The sequence below is a fragment of the Hippocampus zosterae genome, chromosome 7 (genome assembly GCF_025434085.1).
Source record: "Hippocampus zosterae strain Florida chromosome 7, ASM2543408v3, whole genome shotgun sequence".
In the NCBI taxonomy this organism is placed as follows: Eukaryota; Metazoa; Chordata; class Actinopteri; order Syngnathiformes; family Syngnathidae; genus Hippocampus; species Hippocampus zosterae.
This window is the reverse complement of record NC_067457.1, coordinates 921,973-942,554: the sequence shown is the minus strand read 5'-3', so window position 1 is coordinate 942,554 and position 20,582 is coordinate 921,973. Positions and strand designations below refer to the sequence as shown.

At 53.1% G+C, this 20,582-nt stretch overlaps 3 protein-coding genes and 1 long non-coding RNA gene across 4 annotated transcripts in view; 2 read left to right on the top strand and 2 right to left on the bottom strand.

Annotated features, from left to right (window-relative positions):
• Positions 1–348: 348 nt before the first annotated feature.
• On the top strand, positions 349–3,447 carry psmc5 (proteasome 26S subunit, ATPase 5). The gene is made up of 12 exons (XM_052069451.1): positions 349–435; positions 1,122–1,193; positions 1,255–1,324; positions 1,390–1,487; positions 1,569–1,625; positions 1,920–2,150; positions 2,233–2,359; positions 2,451–2,641; positions 2,722–2,820; positions 2,902–3,012; positions 3,088–3,174; positions 3,243–3,447. The coding sequence occupies exons 1-12, from the start codon at positions 412–414 to the stop codon at positions 3,294–3,296; spliced, it is 1,221 nt and encodes a 406-aa protein (XP_051925411.1). The 5' UTR covers positions 349–411; the 3' UTR covers positions 3,297–3,447.
• On the bottom strand, positions 3,356–10,894 carry LOC127603258 (MAGUK p55 subfamily member 3-like). Its single transcript, XM_052069405.1, has 18 exons — positions 10,322–10,894; positions 8,484–8,604; positions 8,273–8,415; positions 8,133–8,210; positions 7,962–8,042; positions 7,753–7,890; positions 7,592–7,673; positions 7,165–7,250; positions 7,016–7,090; positions 6,729–6,925; positions 6,348–6,415; positions 5,755–5,784; positions 5,356–5,514; positions 5,193–5,273; positions 4,931–5,024; positions 4,693–4,801; positions 4,109–4,231; positions 3,356–3,853 (listed from the first exon to the last, which is right to left on the bottom strand). The coding sequence occupies exons 2-18, from the start codon at positions 8,521–8,523 to the stop codon at positions 3,671–3,673; spliced, it is 1,767 nt and encodes a 588-aa protein (XP_051925365.1). The 5' UTR covers positions 8,524–8,604; positions 10,322–10,894; the 3' UTR covers positions 3,356–3,670.
• On the top strand, positions 8,207–20,553 carry LOC127603345 (uncharacterized). The gene is made up of 7 exons (XR_007963030.1): positions 8,207–8,363; positions 8,496–8,616; positions 12,221–12,779; positions 17,494–17,692; positions 19,494–19,555; positions 19,696–19,925; positions 20,003–20,553. It is a non-coding gene; the product is annotated as an uncharacterized LOC127603345 (long non-coding RNA).
• The window catches only part of lrp2b (low density lipoprotein receptor-related protein 2b), a 25,670-nt gene continuing 16,084 nt past the window's right edge, over positions 10,997–20,582 (bottom strand). The window contains exons 46-81 of the mRNA XM_052069304.1: positions 20,411–20,536; positions 20,225–20,344; positions 20,018–20,149; positions 19,690–19,891; positions 19,315–19,610; positions 18,680–19,196; positions 18,277–18,432; positions 18,036–18,206; positions 17,746–17,969; positions 17,476–17,653; positions 17,212–17,408; positions 16,878–17,123; positions 16,677–16,802; positions 16,473–16,592; positions 16,290–16,406; positions 16,074–16,190; positions 15,839–15,976; positions 15,636–15,758; positions 15,083–15,211; positions 14,843–14,974; positions 14,655–14,780; positions 14,435–14,578; positions 14,202–14,367; positions 13,997–14,125; positions 13,601–13,821; positions 13,333–13,515; positions 13,152–13,271; positions 12,988–13,075; positions 12,836–12,900; positions 12,545–12,752; positions 12,322–12,385; positions 12,110–12,235; positions 11,895–11,993; positions 11,700–11,780; positions 11,542–11,598; positions 10,997–11,283 (exon numbers count right to left, since the gene is read on the bottom strand). Of these exons, the coding sequence (XP_051925264.1) occupies positions 11,245–11,283; positions 11,542–11,598; positions 11,700–11,780; positions 11,895–11,993; positions 12,110–12,235; positions 12,322–12,385; positions 12,545–12,752; positions 12,836–12,900; positions 12,988–13,075; positions 13,152–13,271; positions 13,333–13,515; positions 13,601–13,821; positions 13,997–14,125; positions 14,202–14,367; positions 14,435–14,578; positions 14,655–14,780; positions 14,843–14,974; positions 15,083–15,211; positions 15,636–15,758; positions 15,839–15,976; positions 16,074–16,190; positions 16,290–16,406; positions 16,473–16,592; positions 16,677–16,802; positions 16,878–17,123; positions 17,212–17,408; positions 17,476–17,653; positions 17,746–17,969; positions 18,036–18,206; positions 18,277–18,432; positions 18,680–19,196; positions 19,315–19,610; positions 19,690–19,891; positions 20,018–20,149; positions 20,225–20,344; positions 20,411–20,536 (5,483 nt within the window). The 3' untranslated portion in view covers positions 10,997–11,244. The remainder of the gene's footprint in view (positions 11,284–11,541; positions 11,599–11,699; positions 11,781–11,894; positions 11,994–12,109; positions 12,236–12,321; positions 12,386–12,544; positions 12,753–12,835; positions 12,901–12,987; positions 13,076–13,151; positions 13,272–13,332; positions 13,516–13,600; positions 13,822–13,996; positions 14,126–14,201; positions 14,368–14,434; positions 14,579–14,654; positions 14,781–14,842; positions 14,975–15,082; positions 15,212–15,635; positions 15,759–15,838; positions 15,977–16,073; positions 16,191–16,289; positions 16,407–16,472; positions 16,593–16,676; positions 16,803–16,877; positions 17,124–17,211; positions 17,409–17,475; positions 17,654–17,745; positions 17,970–18,035; positions 18,207–18,276; positions 18,433–18,679; positions 19,197–19,314; positions 19,611–19,689; positions 19,892–20,017; positions 20,150–20,224; positions 20,345–20,410; positions 20,537–20,582) is intronic.

The following is a 20,582-nucleotide window of genomic DNA, read 5'->3' as shown; positions in this document are numbered from 1 at the left end:
CAGAAAACTTTATTTATCCCCGTGGGACAATTAGAGTTGTGCGGGAGCGGCTTATTATAGAGACAGAGCAAAGGAAAAACATACGATGAGGTCTTGAGGTCTTGAGGTCGTGGTTCTAGCAACAAAACTAAAGTATTCCATAACAAACAGTATTGCACAGTCAGGACACAGTAAAGTCTGTATTGCACATGAGTACATATAGCTATAATTGAATATAGAAAATGGATTGAGACGTCAGTTTAAAATTGTTAGTGTTGAAGGATCCATTTGATTGATTTGCAATTCTGTAGCTCTTATTTTGGGTTGCTTTTGACCAGTTGATGGCGCTGTAGGCATATCAGCTTCCGTTCACCGCGCAGGAAAGCTACTTCAGGAAATACGTCACTGCCGAACGGATGCCCGCTTTCCAAGATGGAGGGGGACGGCACTGACAATGTAGGTAGAGTTTCTAGCACTTTTGAACACTTTCGTCTGAAAATTGTCTTTAAACGTCGGTGGCGTGCTAATATTTATTTACTCTCGTCACTTCGAATAAATCAAAACTGGGATTTCGTTTGTAATTTATTGATTTTACTCGGCTTGGTTCCAAACGATGTTGATCCCGGTTTGCTGTATCATTGCGGCTAGGCTAGTTGACGAGTTAGCTAGCGCCGTGGCCACTTTGCGTCAATATCCGCATGTCTTTTTTTTTTGTTAATGTAACCCTCAACATGTAGCCGACACGGCTTACAAGTATATTGACTTGGTTTTCGTTGGCGCCGTTCGTCGGTCCGCTGGATAGAGCACGAAGACAAGCTAAGCGCTTTGCTTGTCACTTTGCCTTCATTTGCATTAGGTTTCGAAACATTTTCGGAATTTCCACTCGTTCGAATGTCACTATCACTGCACTTCTGTATTTCAATTTCAATACTTCAATTAAGGCTCTTTCAAGTGAGCAATAGAACTGTCAGGCCGAGCACATACTGGGCGTCCTGTATTGACAGCCGTCAGTGACATAATTTTCTATCACTCTGGGTAATGATATAATCCCTCAATTGAAGCAATCTTTGCGAATAAAGGAGAACCCATCGAATATGATATACTGTCTAATCCTTGATTTATTCATGTCATTGTTTTTTCAGATGGAGATGGGCGAGAGTAAAGGTGGATCAGGTCTCCGCCAGTACTACTTATCGAAAATAGAAGAGTTGCAGGTAAGCTGGCGTTATATTTTGCCCAATTTTCTCTCTTGAACCTCCTTTTCGTTTTCAACAGTTGACCGTGAATGAGAAGAGCCAGAATCTCCGACGACTGCAAGCGCAGAGAAATGAACTCAATGCTAAAGGTGCTCCCAAATCCTAATGATCATGATTTTAGTCATAAAAATAATCCCAAATGTTTGTGTGTCAGTGCGTCTCCTCCGTGAGGAGCTGCAGTTGCTTCAGGAGCAAGGCTCCTACGTAGGAGAAGTGGTCAGGGTCATGGATAAAAAGAAAGTTTTGGTCAAGGTACGGGCGCGACATTTGGTACAAGAACACACTTGGCACACACAAGTAACATGTATTCATTTTCCTCTTTATTCTTCTCAGGTGCACCCAGAAGGGAAATTTGTGGTTGACGTGGATAAGAACATTGACATCAATGACGTGAGTATTGTCAGCTTATTTCTCATTTGCAGTACGTCATGTCAAATTTGGGATTTCAAACTGGGACACGCTGAAAAGATGGGGGAAAAAAACGCTATTAGCTTGTGCACTCGCCCACAGACTGGTGTGACATCACACACGGGCCAACAAATTTTACCGACATTTAAAAAAAACGCTATTCAGTCATTAAAGTTGCCTTTGGCATTTACACACACTGTTATCGAATACAAGACATCGTCGCACGATTGCGCGGAGAAGGAGAAGCCGACTTTTCATTTGGCCCTTCTGTCCCAGGTGACCCCGAACTGCCGCGTGGCTCTTCGCAACGACAGTTACACGCTGCACAAGATCCTCCCCAACAAGGTGGACCCTCTGGTGTCCCTCATGATGGTGGAGAAAGTCCCCGACTCCACCTATGAGATGATCGGCGGACTGGATAAGCAGATCAAGGAGATCAAGGAAGTCATCGAACTTCCCGTCAAGCACCCGGAACTTTTTGAAGCTCTGGGCATCGCGCAGCCCAAGGTGAAGGAAACACCCGGGATGGAGGAGAGGGCGTTCCAAATGGGTGGGACCTTCTCTGACAGCGGGTTTGCTGTGGCTTTAGGGCGTGCTGCTGTACGGACCTCCGGGGACGGGAAAGACCCTGCTTGCCAGAGCCGTGGCCCATCACACCGACTGCACCTTCATCCGGGTGTCGGGATCCGAGCTGGTGCAAAAGTTCATTGGGGAAGGTGAGCGGCTAAGAACAAATATCGTCCGATAGGCTCAGTTTCCGCGTGAAGCCGAGCGTGAATTGTGTCGTCGTCCCCTCCCACCCCCAAGGTGCTCGGATGGTGCGCGAGCTGTTCGTCATGGCCCGGGAGCACGCGCCCTCCATCATCTTCATGGACGAAATCGACTCCATCGGCTCCTCTCGCCTGGAAGGGGGCTCGGGCGGTGACAGTGAGGTGCAGAGGACCATGTTGGAGCTGCTCAACCAGCTGGACGGCTTCGAGGCCACCAAGAACATCAAGGTGGCGCCCGCCGGCTCACTCGGGGTGGATTACACCGTTCTCCCTTTTCTCAACGTGAACGCTTTCTGTGCCGCCGGCAGGTCATCATGGCCACCAACCGTATCGACATCTTGGACTCGGCTCTCCTGCGGCCAGGAAGGATCGACAGGAAGATTGAATTCCCTCCTCCGAACGAAGAGGTAGCCGCTCTCCCACGTTACACTTGTGATGTTGCGCCGCGACGACTTCATATTATTTGTTTCTTGATTGTTGTGGGTTAGGCCCGTCTCGACATCCTCAAGATTCACTCCCGCAAGATGAACCTGACGCGCGGCATCAACCTGAGGAAGATCGCCGAGCTCATGCCCGGAGCGTCGGGCGCCGAGGTTAAGGTGAGCGCTCGCTTCCGGACGTTTTGCGTGCATGCGCGCTGTGTTGTTGAAACGCGCGTTGTTGTCGTGTCGAAGGGCGTGTGCACGGAGGCGGGCATGTACGCCCTGCGAGAGAGGAGAGTACACGTCACCCAGGAAGACTTTGAGATGGCTGTCGCAAAGGTGAGTCAACTTCTCTTGTGATGTTCAACTTCTTTGCTTCAACGTGTTGCTCGTGTTTTGGTTAACAGGTGATGCAGAAAGACAGCGAGAAGAACATGTCCATCAAGAAGCTGTGGAAGTAGCGCTCTCGTCTTTTGTGTTTGCGCGCACAATATGCAGCCTCACGTGTATATTTTCCCGGTTTTGCTCATGGCTCACTTTCTAGTTGTTGCATTTGTCCTAGAATAAATAGATTGCTCACACACCCCAAAAATAAAAACGTCTGAAAAGTTTTATCATCAACAGCAAACATTTCATGTGAGGCGAGTAGCTGCCGCTGAGCATGTTGAACGATCTATGCCAATGGAAAAGTGGAGCGTCGTTTATTAGGCACTTGCAGCAAGTTGAAGATTTTGGAAAATTCCCATCCGGAACAATCAACTGCAATCGCAGTCGATGCAGAGCCAACTAAACGCATTCAAGTGCGGACCGCTTGGCAAGTCGACGAAAATGAGGTCTAGGAGGGCCTGAGCCAGGACACGGGCACCCACTGGGGCTCCAAGCGCACCCGCTCCAGCACGGCGTGGAGCTCGGCGGCGGCGCCCAGCGGCTCCTCCTTGACCAGCACGTAATCCAGCCAGTGGCCGTAGCGCTGCTCCATCCGCTCCGCTGACCGCCTCATGTCCTGGATGTCGCGCTCCTGCGCACAAGATCGGCCAGGAAGAATACAGGTGATGCATTTGATTACTCAAAAAAAAAAAAAAAGACATTCATGCCTGCAACTTGGGGGTTGGGTGGGGGGGAGTAAACAGTTGAACTCATTGAATCACTTTCAATTGCACGGGCAGGTTTAAAGTGTCTTTGTCTGACCCCAAATCAATGATAAAGTTCAGCTGTTTGAATAGACCTTCCCCCGCCGGTCACGATGGAGACTTGCGAAAAGGTCCGCACTCACGGTGACGGCGACGCTGACGAGCGAGGAACAGGAGCTGAGAGACTTGCTCTCGCTGTCAAAGACGGAGGGTCTCACAAAGACGACGTAGGGCTTGAACGCCGACGTGCGGAGAACCTGCAATGCCTTTCGGGCAAAACGTTGAAAGAGATGAAGAGAGAAGATAATGTCGGGAACGTATCATCTACCAATTACAGTTAAACTTCGATTTAGCGTGAATGGTGGTTTGTCGGGCTTTACTTTGGAGATGCGGGTGAGAAAAGAAAGCATGAAATTTTTAACTGAAGGCAACGTTGACATTTCATTTGAACGGAGACAACTTTTGTTTCGACCAACAGGGACTTTCTCGCCCCTCCCGCTGCTTGGGACCACTTCCGCGTGAGGCGCCGCAACGGTGGCGGCATGTTTAAAGGTAAGCGGTTTCTTTATTCTTACAATAATGTGCGCATATCCGTCCCCAAAAATGTATCGGGTGTCTTTGAGCCTTAAAAAAAACAATAAGTGATTTAATTCAACCCCTGCGCATTTAAATTGAGGTTCCCCTATCATGCGAACAAACAAAAAGAACTCTGAATCCCGCCACCAACCTCCGGTTGCACGTCCACAAGGCAGATTTTATTCTCAAGCAGGATTCTGTGAATGGACTCCAAACTGGTGCCGTACAAATTCTCCTTATACTCGCCGTATTCAAGGAACCTGCAAGCGCAACAGGGAAGGCGGCGCCGTTTTTTGCGATCTACAATGGCCGAACCGACTGAAGCCAATCAAATGTCCGATCCATTAATCAATCGGCTCATAGGCGGAGCTCTGCTGTGGCGGACTCACTTGCCCGCCTGGATGTCGGCCTCAAAAGCGGCTTTGGTGATGAAGTGGTACTCCACCCCCTCACGCTCGTGAATCTTCCTGGGTCGTGTGGTGTCTTGGATTGCACGTGCGCACGCACACAAATGATAACAAACCAAGAAACAAGCGAAGAATAAGAGGGACGACGAAACGATGGATCGGATTTGAACGTGCAATTAAAAAAAAAACATGTTTAAATATTTTTTCCCCTCTCTCTCCCTCTTGTTTTCTCGAGTGCACTCACGAGGCACAGCCAATCCGTAAAGTCGAGGATTGTCAGCGATCACCTTCTGTTTGAGCTCGGCGGTGCGACTTCCCAGGGATCCTGAACACAACACAGAGACGGCCGCGTCCGCCGCATTAGCCCGTCGCGAGAGCGCCCCCGGGGCGGGCCGGACGCCACCCACCGAGCAGCACGATGAGACGAGGCCTCTCGCCGGGCCGGGGCAGATAAAGCGCCACTTCCTCGTAGATCAGGAATTCGGCGCGATTGCCGTCGGGGGTGCGAGGCTCACTCGGAGACCTCTGCCGCTCCCTCTTGAGTCGGAAACTTCTGTGCAGGTCACCTGCGAGCAAATGACAGTTAGCTTTATTGCTGTTAAACTTTTTAACTTGTGCATTTTAGCATAACAGTTAAAAATTGCAATTCAAGGCCCCAATTTCAACCCTCAGCCCATTTTCTCCACTCTCTTCAATCCAAATGAGGGTCGGATGGCAGCCTCGGTTGCAATCTGGCCCGCATTCAAGTGTCTCGAGATCCGCCCACTTGTGATGATTGAGCCATTGATTCAGTGACCCGTCCTCACCTCCGTCTTTTCCCCCAAGGTCGCCATCGTCTGTGGGGTGGAGCGAGCGGGAGGGGGGGGAGGAGGAGGAGGAGAGAAAGGTAGGGTGAATCCTCTTGCACATGGCACAGCGCGGCAGGTTCAGCAGTCACATGACTGATTCTTGATTTTTTAAAATTTTTTTTACAGTGCCTTTTCTGTTTGCATTTTCAAATAAAGCAAGCAATAAATCACAACAACGAACCGCGACAGCTAGTAAATAATAATAAAAACAACTGTTAGGCGTAAATCCTTGTAGACAAGGTTAAAATGGACAGTTGACTTCTCCGATTCTCCAAATGCATCTTTCTGAATGGATTCCCAGCAGGCACCTTTTGTTTGCGCGTCCCTTTTTCATTTAACGTGGCCCCGAAATTGGATTAGGGGATGACATGATAGATTGTGGAGATTAAAGCGCAATCCGCTGTTCTCTTTGCATAATCTGCCTTTATGCATCTCGTCGGTTTATGCTCGCAGGGTCGGGGGCGCCCCGAGCATCGATGTCATCAAAGTCGCTTGTCGGTTTGGGCTTGATTCAGGTAATGGCGGACAGGAGAGCGGCGATTACGGCTTACGTGCGGCCACGTGCGAGGACGACGCGGCGCTTGGGAAGGAGCCCGTCTTCAGGCGGTATCGCAGACGCCTGTCGGAGCACAAATCGAAAATAACTCGACGGCGTTTCTGGAGCGCTTGAAGACGACCGCCGCGCTATACAATGAAGCACGGACCAAAAAAATAAATAAATGAAATTTCATCCAGCAATAAATTCAGAACGAAGACCGTATTCAGCAGAAAAACTCGACGCTAACGCTGCACTTGATCTTTACAATGGAACACGTTAAAGTCAATGAATAGACATGTCGATACAAATTAGGACAGGAAGTAGACATTCCGTTTTGTTTGTTTGTTTTAAATGTGGTCACCGACCCCATAATGAAGCACAAGTGTGAGGCTACCTCTCCTGGAAGTGCGTGGAAGGGATGAGGGCGGCGCGCAGGTTGCAGTCGCCCACTCTCTTGGCCTGCCACCAGGTGGCGTCCTCCTGACTCACCACCTGTAGGATGTCCCCCCTTTTAAAAGGAAGCCCCGCCTCGTGACAGGGCGCGGCTCGGTCCTCAAAGGGCACGTAATCGAACAAAGCCCGCAGGTAGACCTGCCCGATGGAGGCGGTCAAGAAACAAAATTCAAATCAAGAGGAGTCGGCCAACTCGACTTCACCTTCATTTGCAAAAAGCGCGCTGACCCTGCTTTCCCTCGTCTTGTCCTCTTCAGTGACTGCTGGGATGATTTTCAACGTAATGGAGCCCTGCGACTGGGACTGGCGGGAAACGAGGTCACCCCATCAAGCGCCGCTTTGGTCTTCAAAGTGGCGGGCGGTAACGCGGCATTTACCAGAATGTGACTTATTTCGTCCGGCCTTTTGTGAGTGATCAGGTTGCCGTTGACCTCACGCAGCTCGTCCCCCACGTGCACCAGACCTGGCAACGCAAGACACGAAATGCCGTGACGTGAAATCTGGCAGACTGCAAAGAGCGACGCAAGCGAAGGCGCCATTTGGCCGCATGGCATCAAGTTGGTAACGTCTCCATGGAAACATCCAGGGGGGAGCTCTGTTTGGAATCTCCAAATATGCAATCTCGTGGCACTAATCTGGAGGCTTTAATCTCTGTTGACAGTTTGCGAAGCATTACACAACGTAATCTCCTCACTTGTGTGTCAGAGCGGACAAGGAAGTCGTGTTGCTGCAAAGTTGGGGTTGAAGCCTACCCCCCCCCCCCCCCCCCCTGCAAAAAGGGCAAAACATGCTGTGGGTCCTCACCGCTGCGGTCGGCCGCTCCCCCCCTCATGATCCGCGCCACGATGACGGCACCGGTGGCCTCGTCGCGCCGGATTGTCGCGCCCTGGGTTGGGGGGGGGGCGCGAACAGTCAAGTAAAGGCCAATCTAAATCGGACTGACGAGCCCACATTTTGGTTCTCACCAGAGGCTCCTTGTTCTTCACCAATCGGACGATCTTCACCGACTCCTCCTCCAGCTCGTCGTCGGCGTCCTCGGGCAAGGGGGGCAGCACCGGGTCAAAGTTCTTCCGGGCCACCGTGTCGTGGGCCGACAGCACGGCCTGGCGGGGCGGGGCCCGAGCAAGTGACGGTAAGAGCCGCGCTTTGGTTCTTCTGGTGCTGCGTTGCGTACCTTGAGGTGAGGGGCGCTGAGCAGAAGCAGCAGCTCTTTTTCGTCCTCCTCCAGCAGCCCGTTCTGGAGCTCCTCTGTCAGCTGGCTCAAAAATTCCCAATCATTATGGGCCAAGTGGGGGGTGGGGGGGGGGGAGACCCAAAATGACAAGAAAGGGTGCACCGCACTTACATCCTCCGCCAGGCAGGAGGCGCTGCGCAGGACCGGCGTCGGGCTCTGCTTCGCGTGCTGCTTCAGTTTCTCGTGGATCTGAGAGTTTCTGTTAGTGGGCCAAATTTCTCGCGCCGAGGCGCATATGAGAGGCTACTTACCTTCATGAGGTAGCCGATGCTCTTCTCACTGAAGACCTCTTTGAGGAAGACCAGATCCTCCTTGTGGTTGGCATCGGGGTGCAGCTGAGAGGTGAGCAGGGCCAAAGTCTCGTGCAGACGGAACGGGTGACACGCAACGCCACCTTTCGTTTCAGTCAACAGCGTGGTTTGCGCTGGCGGCGAACCTTCTCGCCACCTTGTGAGCTCCTACCTGTGTTTGCAGACGCCGCGGGCATGCTTGACGGAATCATCCAAGGAGGCGAGGAGGCAAGGAGGAAGGTCAACCGCCACGCCCGGCGAAGGTCGCTCCAATGCTGCCCGCCGATCCTCCACTTCAGTCCAAGGTGAAAAACATCACACACGGCCCATTTTAAAACGTAGTAGTTAGTCGGCTTCAAGCCATCTGTGGGCTTTGTCAATATTCGAGACCTATTATTTGACAATAGTGGATGCAGGAGACGATTTGTTTTTCGCATGGTGTTCTCACGATGGACACAAGCTCAACAACGAGCCCTCTTCTGAGCGCTCGTGACCATCTGTGGCGTTCCTCTACTGAGGTCGCTCGTGTCGCCGGCTGTGTATGATTGCGGGTTGAACTCGCAATGCAAGGTCCGGCTCGGTGATTAAAGCGCGCTGGCCCGGCGGCACCCCCCCACCCCCCTCGCTAACCTCGAGCCGGCGGGTCACGTGATGGTCACTGATTGCACTTGTCGTCCATCCATCTGTCTGCTCTGCTCATCGACTCGATAACACGGGATAAAAAAATGTCCTTTCCATTGCTCAACGCTTGTGAGTATCCGTCGTTTGAATTGACTGTGTACTCACACAAGCGGTAGACTACGAGGCATTAGGTTGTGTTGTGTTGTGTTGGCAGGGTTGCCACGACAACCCTTATATGAATCCTGCTATTTTGGTCATTCCATATGAGGCAAGCAGCTGGATAGATCCTTGCGCTTTTCTTCTGACGGTTCAAAAACAACTTAGGCAATTGTGCCATGTGGAACAAAAATGAAATGAATATCCCTGGCCTTGCGTTAAAATTGCACACGTACGCGCACAAACATTTGGCCAGACGAACATTGCTGGAGACGGATGGAATGGGGCCAAGTCATCATTTCAGACATTTGGCCATCTGCCCATCACTGCGTGCGTGCGTGCGCATGATATTTTTGCTGTTTTTTTTTCCCCCTGTCTGTCTATCCGCCCTCTCTTCCATCTATCTGTTACCGATAATAGGAGCACATATTGGCAAGATAAAAATGTAATTTATATGGACTACAGTCTAGGATTGAATGATTTAATGGACCAAATATCAGCTCCCATATCTAAAACAAATGCATCTCGTCATTGACGGCAATATTAATTAAAGGCGGGAGCCATTTCCATAATGCACAATTACAATTGTGGGAAATCAAATTGGAAAGAATACGGCGGCGAGCAGATCAGGAAGACCGGAAGGCTCTTAAGAGGCTTACAAGAAGTAAGGAGACTTCCAAACACCTTCACCACACACAGCAGGGCGCAGGCTTGGAGCCAGCCAGCCAGCAAGTTGCGCTTGTGGCAGGTGGCCCGGGGTCTCTTTGGCAAGGCATTGCCAGATTTCACAGCCAAGGTTGTTGGTGGCTGGCCAAGCGTAAGAAGCTTTTGCACCCTCCAAACTCCCTTTGAGCATGTTAGGACGCCTTTGAACCATTGGGGGCATTCCATTAGGAGCATTAAATAATATCCAAGGCGTCATAAATACATAGTAGAGAAATTAAATCGTGTCATCGAGCCTTAGTTTGAACTCAAGCTTCAACGTTTCTGGAGTGAATTATTTTGCCTTATGCTTTAATTTACCCTCCCCAAAATGCCATTTTTTATATGATTCCCTGAATTGCCGATTAGCAATTCACTTTATTGTGTGCCGTCTCGTTTATAAATACATGGCGCTCTGTGTAAATTGACATGGTTTAAAATGAGCACGTGAAAGTAGAAATGAATATTTGTGCAAGTGCACCGGCTTCTAGTGGTGAGCAGCAAACACGCGCAACATCGAAGACGCCTCACCTTGTTCCAGGCTCCTCTTTTTCTTTTTTCCTTCCTCTTTGCGCTCCTCCTCGTGGTCTCTTTTGTGTCTTTTATCTTCACTCTCTCTACGCCGGCGTTCGCGCATGAGCTTTTATTTTATTTGCGCCCCTTTTGCCTCCTCTTTTCTCCTCCCATCTCGGCCGGGCGCCATTGTCATCGCCGCGACGCATTTAATGCCATCATGTAAATTCTAGGTGTATGGTATATCGAGCGAGCGCTCGTTTTAAAAAGCGATAGAATAACTCGATTTTTTTTTCGGTTCACGCAACGCTGAGGGCAGAACGAGGATTCCTATCGGGAAGAGTCACGAGAACTCTGCTTCTTGGTCTTGTAAGCTAACAATACGCGTGCATTTCTATAGGTAATTAAAATTGTAGCTATTTTTGGTCGCGCTTGAACGCATCATCGTGTAGCGTAAAATCAACTAGTTACTTTCACTTCCAAACCCGTATCTTCTTCTTCATTTCCTTTCGGCTGCCTCATCTAACCCTGTTTTGTGCATCCTCTTCTCTCACGCCAGCTACCTTCATGCACTCGTTCACTCCATCCATCTTTGACCAAGGATGCCGAGTCTTGAACGGCGTGTGCGTGCGTGTGTATGCCAATCACAACGGTGAGGACTGCTAAAGATGCAAGACCATCAAATGTTGTCGATTCAAATGAAGCTCAACCACTCCCGCTTTTTAATAGTTTAAAACAATTACAAGGATTAAAATGAATAAGAATCAGAATGTACATACGGTTACATCCAACCAAAAAACACATTTTACAAATGTGCTGATTTGACGCAGGTGTTTAAATATGCCATGTCCGGGAGAGCTGGAAAAAAAAGTACAAAATAATTTCAGCGTCCTTAATGTCCATTGAGATATGTTGGCCTCATTTCTTCTGTCGATGTCACATTAGATCTCAGAATCATCAGATAAGGAACGGCCATTTTCCTGCAATTAGAGAAATAATAGCATAAAACACCGTTAGTACAGTTAACCAGAACAAACTAAATAACGTCAACTGAAATAACGGAAACTACATGTCAAAGTAATTTTACCCTCGCACTCAACAAATACTGGCTACATTAAAAATAAACGAATATGAAGCGAATCAAAACTGAATAAAAACAATCCATTTTCAAACAAAATGGAATAAAAACTAGCAAACCCGCTAGCGCTAAAATCCAATTAAAATGAGCCCACACTCACCGTGTACATCGGGTTTTTGAAAGACACAAAGCCCTCATTCTCAAGGGGCTCAATCCTCTGTCAAGAAATCAAAATCCAATTTGAAAATCCGCACCCACGGAGGCTTTATAGTTAGTGACGGCTTGCAGAAAAGCCTCAACGGTCGTTTCCACGGTTACCTGTGCGCTCGTAGCGGCGGGCGGCGAAGGGACGTCGGTGTCTTCGCTCTCCGAGCTGTACGCCGGGTTTTCAAAGGCCTCCTGCAACGTCGGCGTGGACGAAGGACTCAATCTCAGCCGAGAAACAAACGTTCCCGACGGGGTGTCGCGACCCCGCCGATTTACGTTGGAGAGTGTGCGCGTTCAAGTGAGCACCTTGTTGGAAGTCGCCGGCTTGGTCTCGCTCATTCTGCTGTGCTGACCCTCGACCTCGACCTTGACCTCCTCCATGTAGAATGGATTTGTGATGCTCTCCTGCACACAGGAGAAAAAAAAAACATGCGCGCTGTGAGTTTTGAACCCGCTACCCGCTATTTCGTGATCTTACTAGCTTAGAGTACAGGCTATGCATCTATATTTTATCTATTGACCTGGTTTGTGGGAGTGGGAGTGGGAGCGGCGGTGGGCGCGCTCCGAGCGCCGGGCTGCTGTCCGTTCACATAGGTCGGGTTGTCAAAACTCTTCTTCTCTGTCTCCTCCAGGGACATACATGGGACCTGACGGCAGGAAAAAGACAAAACGGGACCAAAAAAAATCATTTGCAGTGAAATGGCCTTCCGGTTGTTTCCACGTTTGGACTCACCGCCTCGGAAGTGCGCCTTGTTTCAGGGTCTTCGAAGTTTGATGCATTTGGAGGTGGACTTTTTCTGAATGCCCCAAAAAAAGTCAGAGAAATGGTTTGGCATTCGTGTCAATCTTTTTACAGTAAGAGATCAAAAATGAGAGAAATAAGCATGCCGTACATTTGGGGCGGGGCAAAAGATTACAAAGACTAATATTTGGGAAGCACTGTCACGTCATCTCACCTCAAGAAAGGCAGGCTGGGCATGGAAGGCATTGAAGGCATGGAAGGCATTGAAGGCATTGAAGGCATTGAAGGCATGGAAGGCATGGAAGGAAGGCTGTCCCGGAGACTCTGCGGAAGATGGAAGATGTTGGACTTCCTCCTGGCGGCGTAAACCAGCGCAACGAGCAGGACCAAGACGATGACCGTCACTCCGATGGCGATGCCGACTGCAACGAGGAGCACACGTGTGGCGGGTGAGTACAAATAATAATAATAATACCACGATGGGTTTGTGTTTGCGTCAACGTACTCGACGATACCACCACGTCGTAGATGTTGGTCTGGCAGTATTCGCCCTTCCAGTCCGGGGGACACCTGACGCGACAAATACGGCGACGGCGTTACAACGGAGGCAATCCGCCGGGACGGCGTTTTTGCCGATCCAAACGTTCCGCCACTGACTTGCAGAGTGCTTTGTTGTCGTCAAAGTAGCAAGTGCCGCCATTCTGACACTGGCACGGTGGCGGCATGGTGGGCGGAGGCTCGAACCCTGCCAAAGAGCAAAGGTGCCTTGCTGACTCGGCGGCAGACGGCCGACGAGGAGTCGGCGTCATCGCCCGACGTACCGGCGTCGCAGTGCGTGTCGCTCCCCGGGATGAATTGGGTGCCCTCGGGACAGGCGCACGAGTAGCCTCCCGGACGGAGTAGGCACAGGTGGCTGCACGTTCCCTTGCAGGGATTGGTCACTGCGGAGACGAGCCGCGTTTAGCGTGGAGGCTCGTGCCAACTTGCGTTTGTGTCACGCACCGGCGATGGAGTTGTATCGCTGCTCTTGGTAGACGGCCACTTGGGTTAGCCACGGTCCCACGGTCAGCAGCTTGGTCTTGGGCCCCCTGCCAAACTTGTTTTGCCGGAACACTTCGCCTTTCTCCTGCGTGTTCCAGTAAACGTGGTCCTCGAATACGCTCACGCTGAAGGGGTTTCTCACGTCTGGAGGACCGAGTTCAAATTCATGTTCAGTCGGAAAGAAAAAAAAAGGAAATCCAGGAAGGTTCCTCGGCTTTTCCGTTCTCACCAATGAAGACGGCGGTTCGGCGGTCCTCTCCCGACGGCAGGACCGACTCGATGCGGTTCTCCTTGGAGTCGGACCAGTAGACTCTGTCGTTATTGGTGAAGTCGATGGACAGGCCGGTGGGCCAACCCATGTTTTGGCCCACCAGGACCTTCCTCTCCTGACCGTCCAGCCAACAACATTCAATCTTGGCCGCTTCCCCACGGTCGGACCAGTACAGGATCCTGCACAAGCACATGCGGTCTCTCCTTGGTGCGCGTCTTACCCTTGGGTGGAAAGTCACCACCGACGAGGCTTTTTGGCCCAGTTTCAAGTAAGCAGGAATTCCAAGTGGAATTTTTGGAGTTGAACTGCCGTCGACACCACGAGTGGACAGGCTTTGACTCCGTCTGACCTTACCCCAGTCGTGGGTTGACCGCGACGGCAGACGGGTGGCCCACGTCGGTCTTGACCAGATGCTTCCTGTAGCGCCCATCCAACATGGCCACCTCCAACCTCCTCAGCTTGGAGTCGGCCCAGTACAGATTCCTACGAGACGAAGCCAATCCTCCTCACGCCTGGCCCCGAATGAGCCTCCGTGAGCGCTTGCCAGACGGGAGCTCACCTGCCCACCCAGTCCACGGCAATGCCATCCGGTCTGGTGATGTACTTGATACCCAGGTCGACGGCGGCGCCGACGTTGTTGCTTCCGTCATCCAGCGACGGGATGTAAGCTCTCTTAATGGCGCCCGGTACCGAGTCCTTGCTGGCCACGGTGAAGTACACCATGCCTGAGGGAACGCGTGCGGTATGGGGACTTGCCAAAAACCATTGCCTCCTCCTTCCCTCCCAACTCACTGAATCCGGTCTTGTTGTGGTCCCAGTCATAGTCCAGCGCCACGATGCGCTCGGCCTCCTCCACAAAGTCGTGGTAGCCTTCCGTCTGCAGGTTGAACCTCCGGATGCGAACGCTCTCCGGTAGAAGCAGCACGGGAGCGGCGCCTGGCGGAGGAAGGAAAGGAGAAGCCTGCGGCGTTTGCTCCCACGAATTGGCGGCGGCGGTGGCGCTTGCTCTCACCTTGGGCCTCGCACAGGTCGCCGTTGCCGACTTTCCGGTAGCCGGGGGCGCAGTCGCAGTCGTAGCCGCCCTTGGTGTTCTTGCACAGCTGAGGGCAGGTGCCGAAGACCTCGCACTCGTCCACATCTGAGAGCCCATTTTTGTAAGTAATAACGGCGCGGTTTTTGTTGGGGTGTGCGCGTGCGTACCCAAGCAAGTGTAAGTGTTGTCCGGGTCCACGATGTAGCCGGGGCCGCAGGAGCAGATGAAGCCCGTGCCGTTCAAGTTGGTGCAGAGCTGCTGGCACCGTTTCTCCTGACAATTGCGGTCGTGGCCAAAATCTACGTCCAAGGAGACATTTTGGGTGCAACGTTCCAACAAGCAAGGGCGGCTGTTTTTTTTTTTTTAATCATTTTTATTATTTTTTTCGGGAGCGCTCCGCCACTTACTGCAGCCCAATTCGTCAGTGCGGTCGCCGCAGTTGTCGTTGTGGTCGCAGACGTAAGGCAGCGGCACGCAGTGGCCGTTGGTGCATTTAAACTGCTCCAGCGTGCACGGGGCCAAGGTGGGCGGGCGGCCTGCAAAAAAATGGCAGCGCGGTTTTGAGTGCCGTCCTCGGAGGCAATAACCCATCGCGCTTGGGTTCATTTGCTCCAAATCCATTGTCCGCTACGAGCTATTTAATCCCCGCCCCGCCCCCGCCGAGCGCAAATCATTTGTTCTGATTGCTGCTTAAGCTGATTGCACAACAATTCCATATCATTTCCTTCTCTCTTGCGCGTCGCTTTTGCGCTTCAGCCGTTTTGCTGGCCTCACGGGGCACAATCTGGACATATTAGTGGTGCTTAGATTCATCTTTGTAAAAGAGATACATGAGCTTTATTGATTAATTCCCCCCCGACCCCCAGCGCTTGCATTGGCTCTCACTCGCTTTTTCAACACCCGCAAACCGGAAAGATAAATGCGGACTTGTGAATCGTAGCGTGCGCGTGCGAGTCATACAAAGTTCCTCCTTCTCGTCACTGCCGTCGCCGCAGTCGTCCTTCTGGTTGCACAGCAGGCCGGAATAGACGCAGTAGCCGTTGGCGCAGCGAAATCGAGACGGCATCTCGCAAGTGATGTTGACTGTTGAGAACAAGGCACACACCCTGAGTTGTCCCGCTCCGCTTACGCCCTCTTGCTAGCCCATCGGCGACCAATCTCACGGCATAGAGCGAGCCGCTCGTCGGATCCGTCCCCGCAGTCGTCGGCGCCGTCGCAAACCCAGGCCGTGTTCACACACAGATGGTTGGCGCACTCAAATTGGGCCTGAGGGCACCATCGGCCTCCTGGGTAACGGGTGGCTAGGAGAGGCGATGACATCATCGTTCAAAGCGTTGAGCGACGGACACGGCGGGCGGAAATTCCCGGCCGCGAAATGACTTTGCCGCGTTGACTCACGACAGCCGGTTTCATCCGATAGATCCTGACAGTCCGGGCGGCCGTCGCACTGCAGCACGGCGGGGACGCAGTGACCCGAGTCGCACTGGAACGTGCCCGGATGACACGTGTGCAACTCTAGACGAGAGAATGGGCCGTATGAGCAAAAGCATCGGGACGCCGGCGTTACCATGCAGCGTCGGCGGCTCTTTGAGCTTCTCTCCGTGTCGTGCTCACCGCAGTCCCGTTCGTCAGAGTTGTCGCCGCAGTCGTTGTCGTGGTCGCACACCCACTTCCCCGGGACACACTGCTGGTTGTCGCATCGGAACTCGCTCTCGGAGCAGGGCCTCGGCTCTGGAAAGAGCAGACGGCGGCGTCGCGGCGTCAAAACGCAAAGCCGCCGCCACTTTTGTCACCTACGGCAGTTCCTCTCGTCCGAGCCGTCGCCGCAGTCGTCGCTGCCGTCGCACTTCCAGCGGAAGGGAACGCAGCGATGGTTGTCGCAACGGAAGTCGCCCAGGGGGTCGCATGTCACCTCCTCTGTTGGGCAGACAAAAAAACAAAAACAAAATGACAAATAGCAGGAAAGCGGTTCAAGCAGGATTTTTGAGTCGCGGTACTGACCGCAGCCTTGCTCGTCGCTGTCGTCGATGCAGTCGTTGGTGCCGTCGCATCGGGCCCACTGAGGAATGCAGCGGTAGTTGGTTTTGCAGGAGAACTCGGTTTCATCGCACTTGTAATCCGGGCCCACTGGCAGGGACGAAGAGATTCGTTTGGTACCAGCGATACCGCCGACTTTGCATTTGCTTTCTTCGCCTCACTCACTGCAGGTGTCGTAAGGTTCATCGGATCCGTCGCCGCAGTCGTCCTGCACGTCGCACACGTAGCTGGACGGCACGCAGTTGCCGTTGGCGCACTGGAACTGACCCGGTTGGCAGGTGCGCTGGCTGCAAGTCTGGGCATCCTCGTCGCTGCCGTCGGAACAGTCCCTGGAGCCGTCGCAGTGCCACGACATGGGGATGCACATCTTGTTCTTGCACTGGAACTGGTTTTCCTCGCATCGGTGGTCACCTAAAGCCACAAGACGGTGTTTGCCTTCCGATCGCCAAATTCAGATCCGCACCCAAAAAAAACCCAAAGTGGATTTCCCCGGACGCACTACAGAGAGCGGCGTCCTCGTCGGAACCGTCGGGGCAGTCCGGGTGAGCGTCGCACAGGAAGCCGGGATACGTGCAGTTTCCGTCGTGACACTGGAAGCGGCCGACGGGGCAGTAACGAGGCGGGCACGTTTGGGGTTCATCCGAGCCGTCCCCGCAGTCCGACTGGCCGTCGCACTTCCACCATATCGGAATGCATCTGCCGTGAAAAGACGCTCAAAGGCCGCGTTCACTTTCGAAAGCCGCGAAGGACGCTGAAAACTGACCTCTCGTTGTCCCCGCAGCGGAACTGGGTGCTGGAGCAGTCGGCGACGCATTGGATCTTGAAGCCCACTGCGAATCCAATGAAGTGATCCGGACACTCGCAGGTGGCCCTCTGCCCGCCGGGGGCAATCAGACACAGATGGCTGCAGGTCAGGCTGTGGGACCAGCACGGGTTTTCACCTGCGGCGAAAAAGGACCACATTCTCCGCTGCAGTCCAGGTAGGACACATTTGCTCATACGCTGAAGCGCGGCCGCCGCCGCCGCAGCCTACTTTGCGGTTGCCTGTAGGGGTGCACCACATGAAGGTCGTACGGTCGGTGCGTGTTGTTGCCCATCGCCGTGCGTCCTTCGCCGCTGTACTTGTGAGCCTTTTCCACCGAGTGCGTGTTCCAGTCGGTCCAGTAGAGCGTGTCCTCAAAGAGGGACAGCGCAAAGACGTGGGGCAGGGTACCGGCTATGGCCCGGTGTCGGTTCCGGCCGTCCATGTCCGCAAAGCTGCGAGCGGGTCGATTAGAGAAGGGAGCGCGCCTCGCCTCGGACGCATGCCCGAGAGAAACTTACTCGAGGAAGTTAAGGTGGGCGTCGGCAAAGAAGATCTTGTTGGTGGTGTAGTCGATGGTCAGAGCGTTGGGCCACTCCAGCTTGGCGGTTACAATGGCGCTGACGTTGCTTCCATCCATGCCCGCTCTGCCGATGTACGGCGTGTCGGCCCAGTCGGTCCAGTACAACCACCTGGGGAGACGGGCGGGACACTCTCAAGTCCAGCTTCTTTGGTCGTGGATTCGAGCCAGATATTTGTTACCCGTATTTCGGGTTGACGGCCACAGCTCTCGGCCGGCTGACGACGTAGGTCTTGTTTCCGTGCGTGAAGTGGCCGGCGATCAGCTTCTTCATGTAGCGCCCGTCCAGCTCCATCACGTGAACGGAGCCGTCGGAACCGTCCGCCCAGTACAACTTCCTGCGTGGCACGGATGGAGGAACAAAGACCTGATTTTGTGACCTCCCACGGCATGCTTCTGTCCACATTTTAAAACACGGCTAGCAAAAACCTCCGTTTATGCTAACTGTGTTTACCAAAACCAAATGGAAACAAAGGGTATCATTAGACGATTTCAGTCGAGCACTCTTGTTTTTAGAGTCTTGTTTTAGCACCCAGATTTTTTTTACTTTGAGTTATTCCGTTTCTGACCTGAGCATTCACTCACCTGCCCACCCAGTCGAGCGCCAGGCCCTCCGCTCCGAGGACGCCGTTGTCTACCAGCACCTCCCTGCCGCTGCCGTCGAAACGCATCCTCTCAATCTTTCCCACTCCGGCGTCGACCCAGTAGAGCCGTCTCTCAGAATAGTCGAAATCCAACGCCACCGCGTTGGAGAGCCCCTGCAGCACGATGCTCAGCTGGGATCCGTCCGTGGTCAAGTTGCGGATGTAGTAGCGATTGGTGTACAGCAGGTAGGGGTTGAGGCCGCTGTTTTGGCGACAGGTGCGCCCGTCGGGCTCCCGCAGGTATCCCGGTGCGCATTTGCAGTGGTAGGAGCCGGCCGTGTTGTCGCAGATCTGGCTGCAGACGGACGGCGTGTCAAGACACTCGTTGAGGTCCTCGCAGGCTTTGCCGTCGGCCATCAGCTTGTAGCCGGGGTTGCAGGAGCAGAAGTAACCGGTCGGCGTGTCCGTGCACAGCTGGGCGCACTGGTGGACCGAAGTGCTCAGGCACTCGTTGATTCCTAAATAAAGTCCAAGAGCAGCGTTTCGAATCGTGACATCAATCCATTAAGAGATTTTTGTGTGCCAGTGCTGAGCCAGGAGACTCCAGCGCCGGCCGAAATTGGCGTTTTTCCTCACCGCAGCCTTTTTCGTCACTGTTGTCCTGGCAGTCCTTCACCCCGTTGCACACGTTCTTCGCGTCGATGCAGGCGCCCGACTTGCACATGTACTGCTGAGGCGCGCACGTGGGTTGCGGCGTCACGCAAAGGCTGGCCGCTTCATCCGAAGCGTCCAAGCAGTCGCTCTCTCCGTCGCAGGTGTAAGAGGCGGGGATGCAGGCCCCGTTGGCGCAGGTGAACTGGGAGCTGCTGCACGTGTCGTAAGTACAGCCCAGCTCGTCGCTGCCGTCGCCGCAGTCGTTCACCCGGTCGCAGCTGAGGGGGCGGGGGGAGCAGCGTCACGGGGTGACATCCGCCGAGAGTCCTCTGGCGGCTCTTCTCGTGTTCTACTCACTGATAGGGAAGGTAAATGCAAAGGCCGTTGGAGCAGGCAAACTCATTCATGTGGCAGGTCCGATTTGGGCAGTTCTGGAGCTCATCCGCCGCGTCCAGGCAGTCTTTGTCCCCGTCACACACGTAGTTTAAGGGCACGCAGCGCGGGTGACCCGGCAGCCACGTCGGGCAGGTGAACTGGTTGGAGCTGCACGTGCGCTGGCCTGTGGGAGACGCAAATCCATCAATGGCACGTAGGTGAGGAATCTTTATTTTTTTTTTCTTCGAAATGTCATGCGGCAAGAAAACCAGTTTCTGCTTGTTGCATCTCGAAGGGCTAAACGACTGACCGCATTGCAGCTCGGGAGCCTCGTCGCTGTTGTCCCAGCAGTCGTTGTTGCCGTCGCACACCAAGTACTGAGGGACGCAGTTTCCGTTGGTACAAGTGAACTCGCTGACGCCGCAAGTTTGCACGTGATGCTCTGGATGGAAAAGAACAAGATGGCGAGATGCAGCCAAGAGGAGATTTCGGTCCGGAAAGATGAAATGAGCCCTACCGCAGCTAGGAGGTTCGTCGCTTCCATCGGCGCAATCCTTGTAGAAATCGCACACCCACCATTGAGGGATGCACTTCCCACTGTCGCACTGGAACTTGTCGGGGGGGCACGTGCGGCCCGCTGTTGCCAACGCAAATCCAACTTGAGAGCCCGCCAACAAATTGTCCGACGGATGGATCGGCTTACCGCAGAAGAGAGGATTCTCATCGCTGTTGTCGCCGCAGTTGTTGTAGCCGTCGCACAGGTTGTCGGGGTAGATGCAGATGTTGGTGTTGTCGCATTTGACCTTGCCCGAGGGACACTGCCTGTCAGCTGGAGAGAGTCAAAGGCAGAAAAGGCAGGGACCCGACCATTAATC

Coding starts and splice junctions, on each gene's coding strand:
- psmc5 (XM_052069451.1), top strand. CDS start 412: ATGGAGGGGGACGGCACTGACAAT. Junction 1,194..1,254: donor CGAAAATAGAAGAGTTGCAG/GTAAGCTGGCGT, acceptor CGTTTTCAACAG/TTGACCGTGAATGAGAAGAG. Junction 1,325..1,389: donor AAATGAACTCAATGCTAAAG/GTGCTCCCAAAT, acceptor TTTGTGTGTCAG/TGCGTCTCCTCCGTGAGGAG.
- LOC127603258 (XM_052069405.1), bottom strand. CDS start 8,523: ATGATTCCGTCAAGCATGCCCGCGGCGTCTGCAAACACAG. Junction 8,416..8,483: donor CGCGGCGTCTGCAAACACAG/GTAGGAGCTCAC, acceptor CTGAAACGAAAG/GTGGCGTTGCGTGTCACCCG. Junction 7,891..7,961: donor TCAGCGCCCCTCACCTCAAG/GTACGCAACGCA, acceptor CCGCCCCGCCAG/GCCGTGCTGTCGGCCCACGA.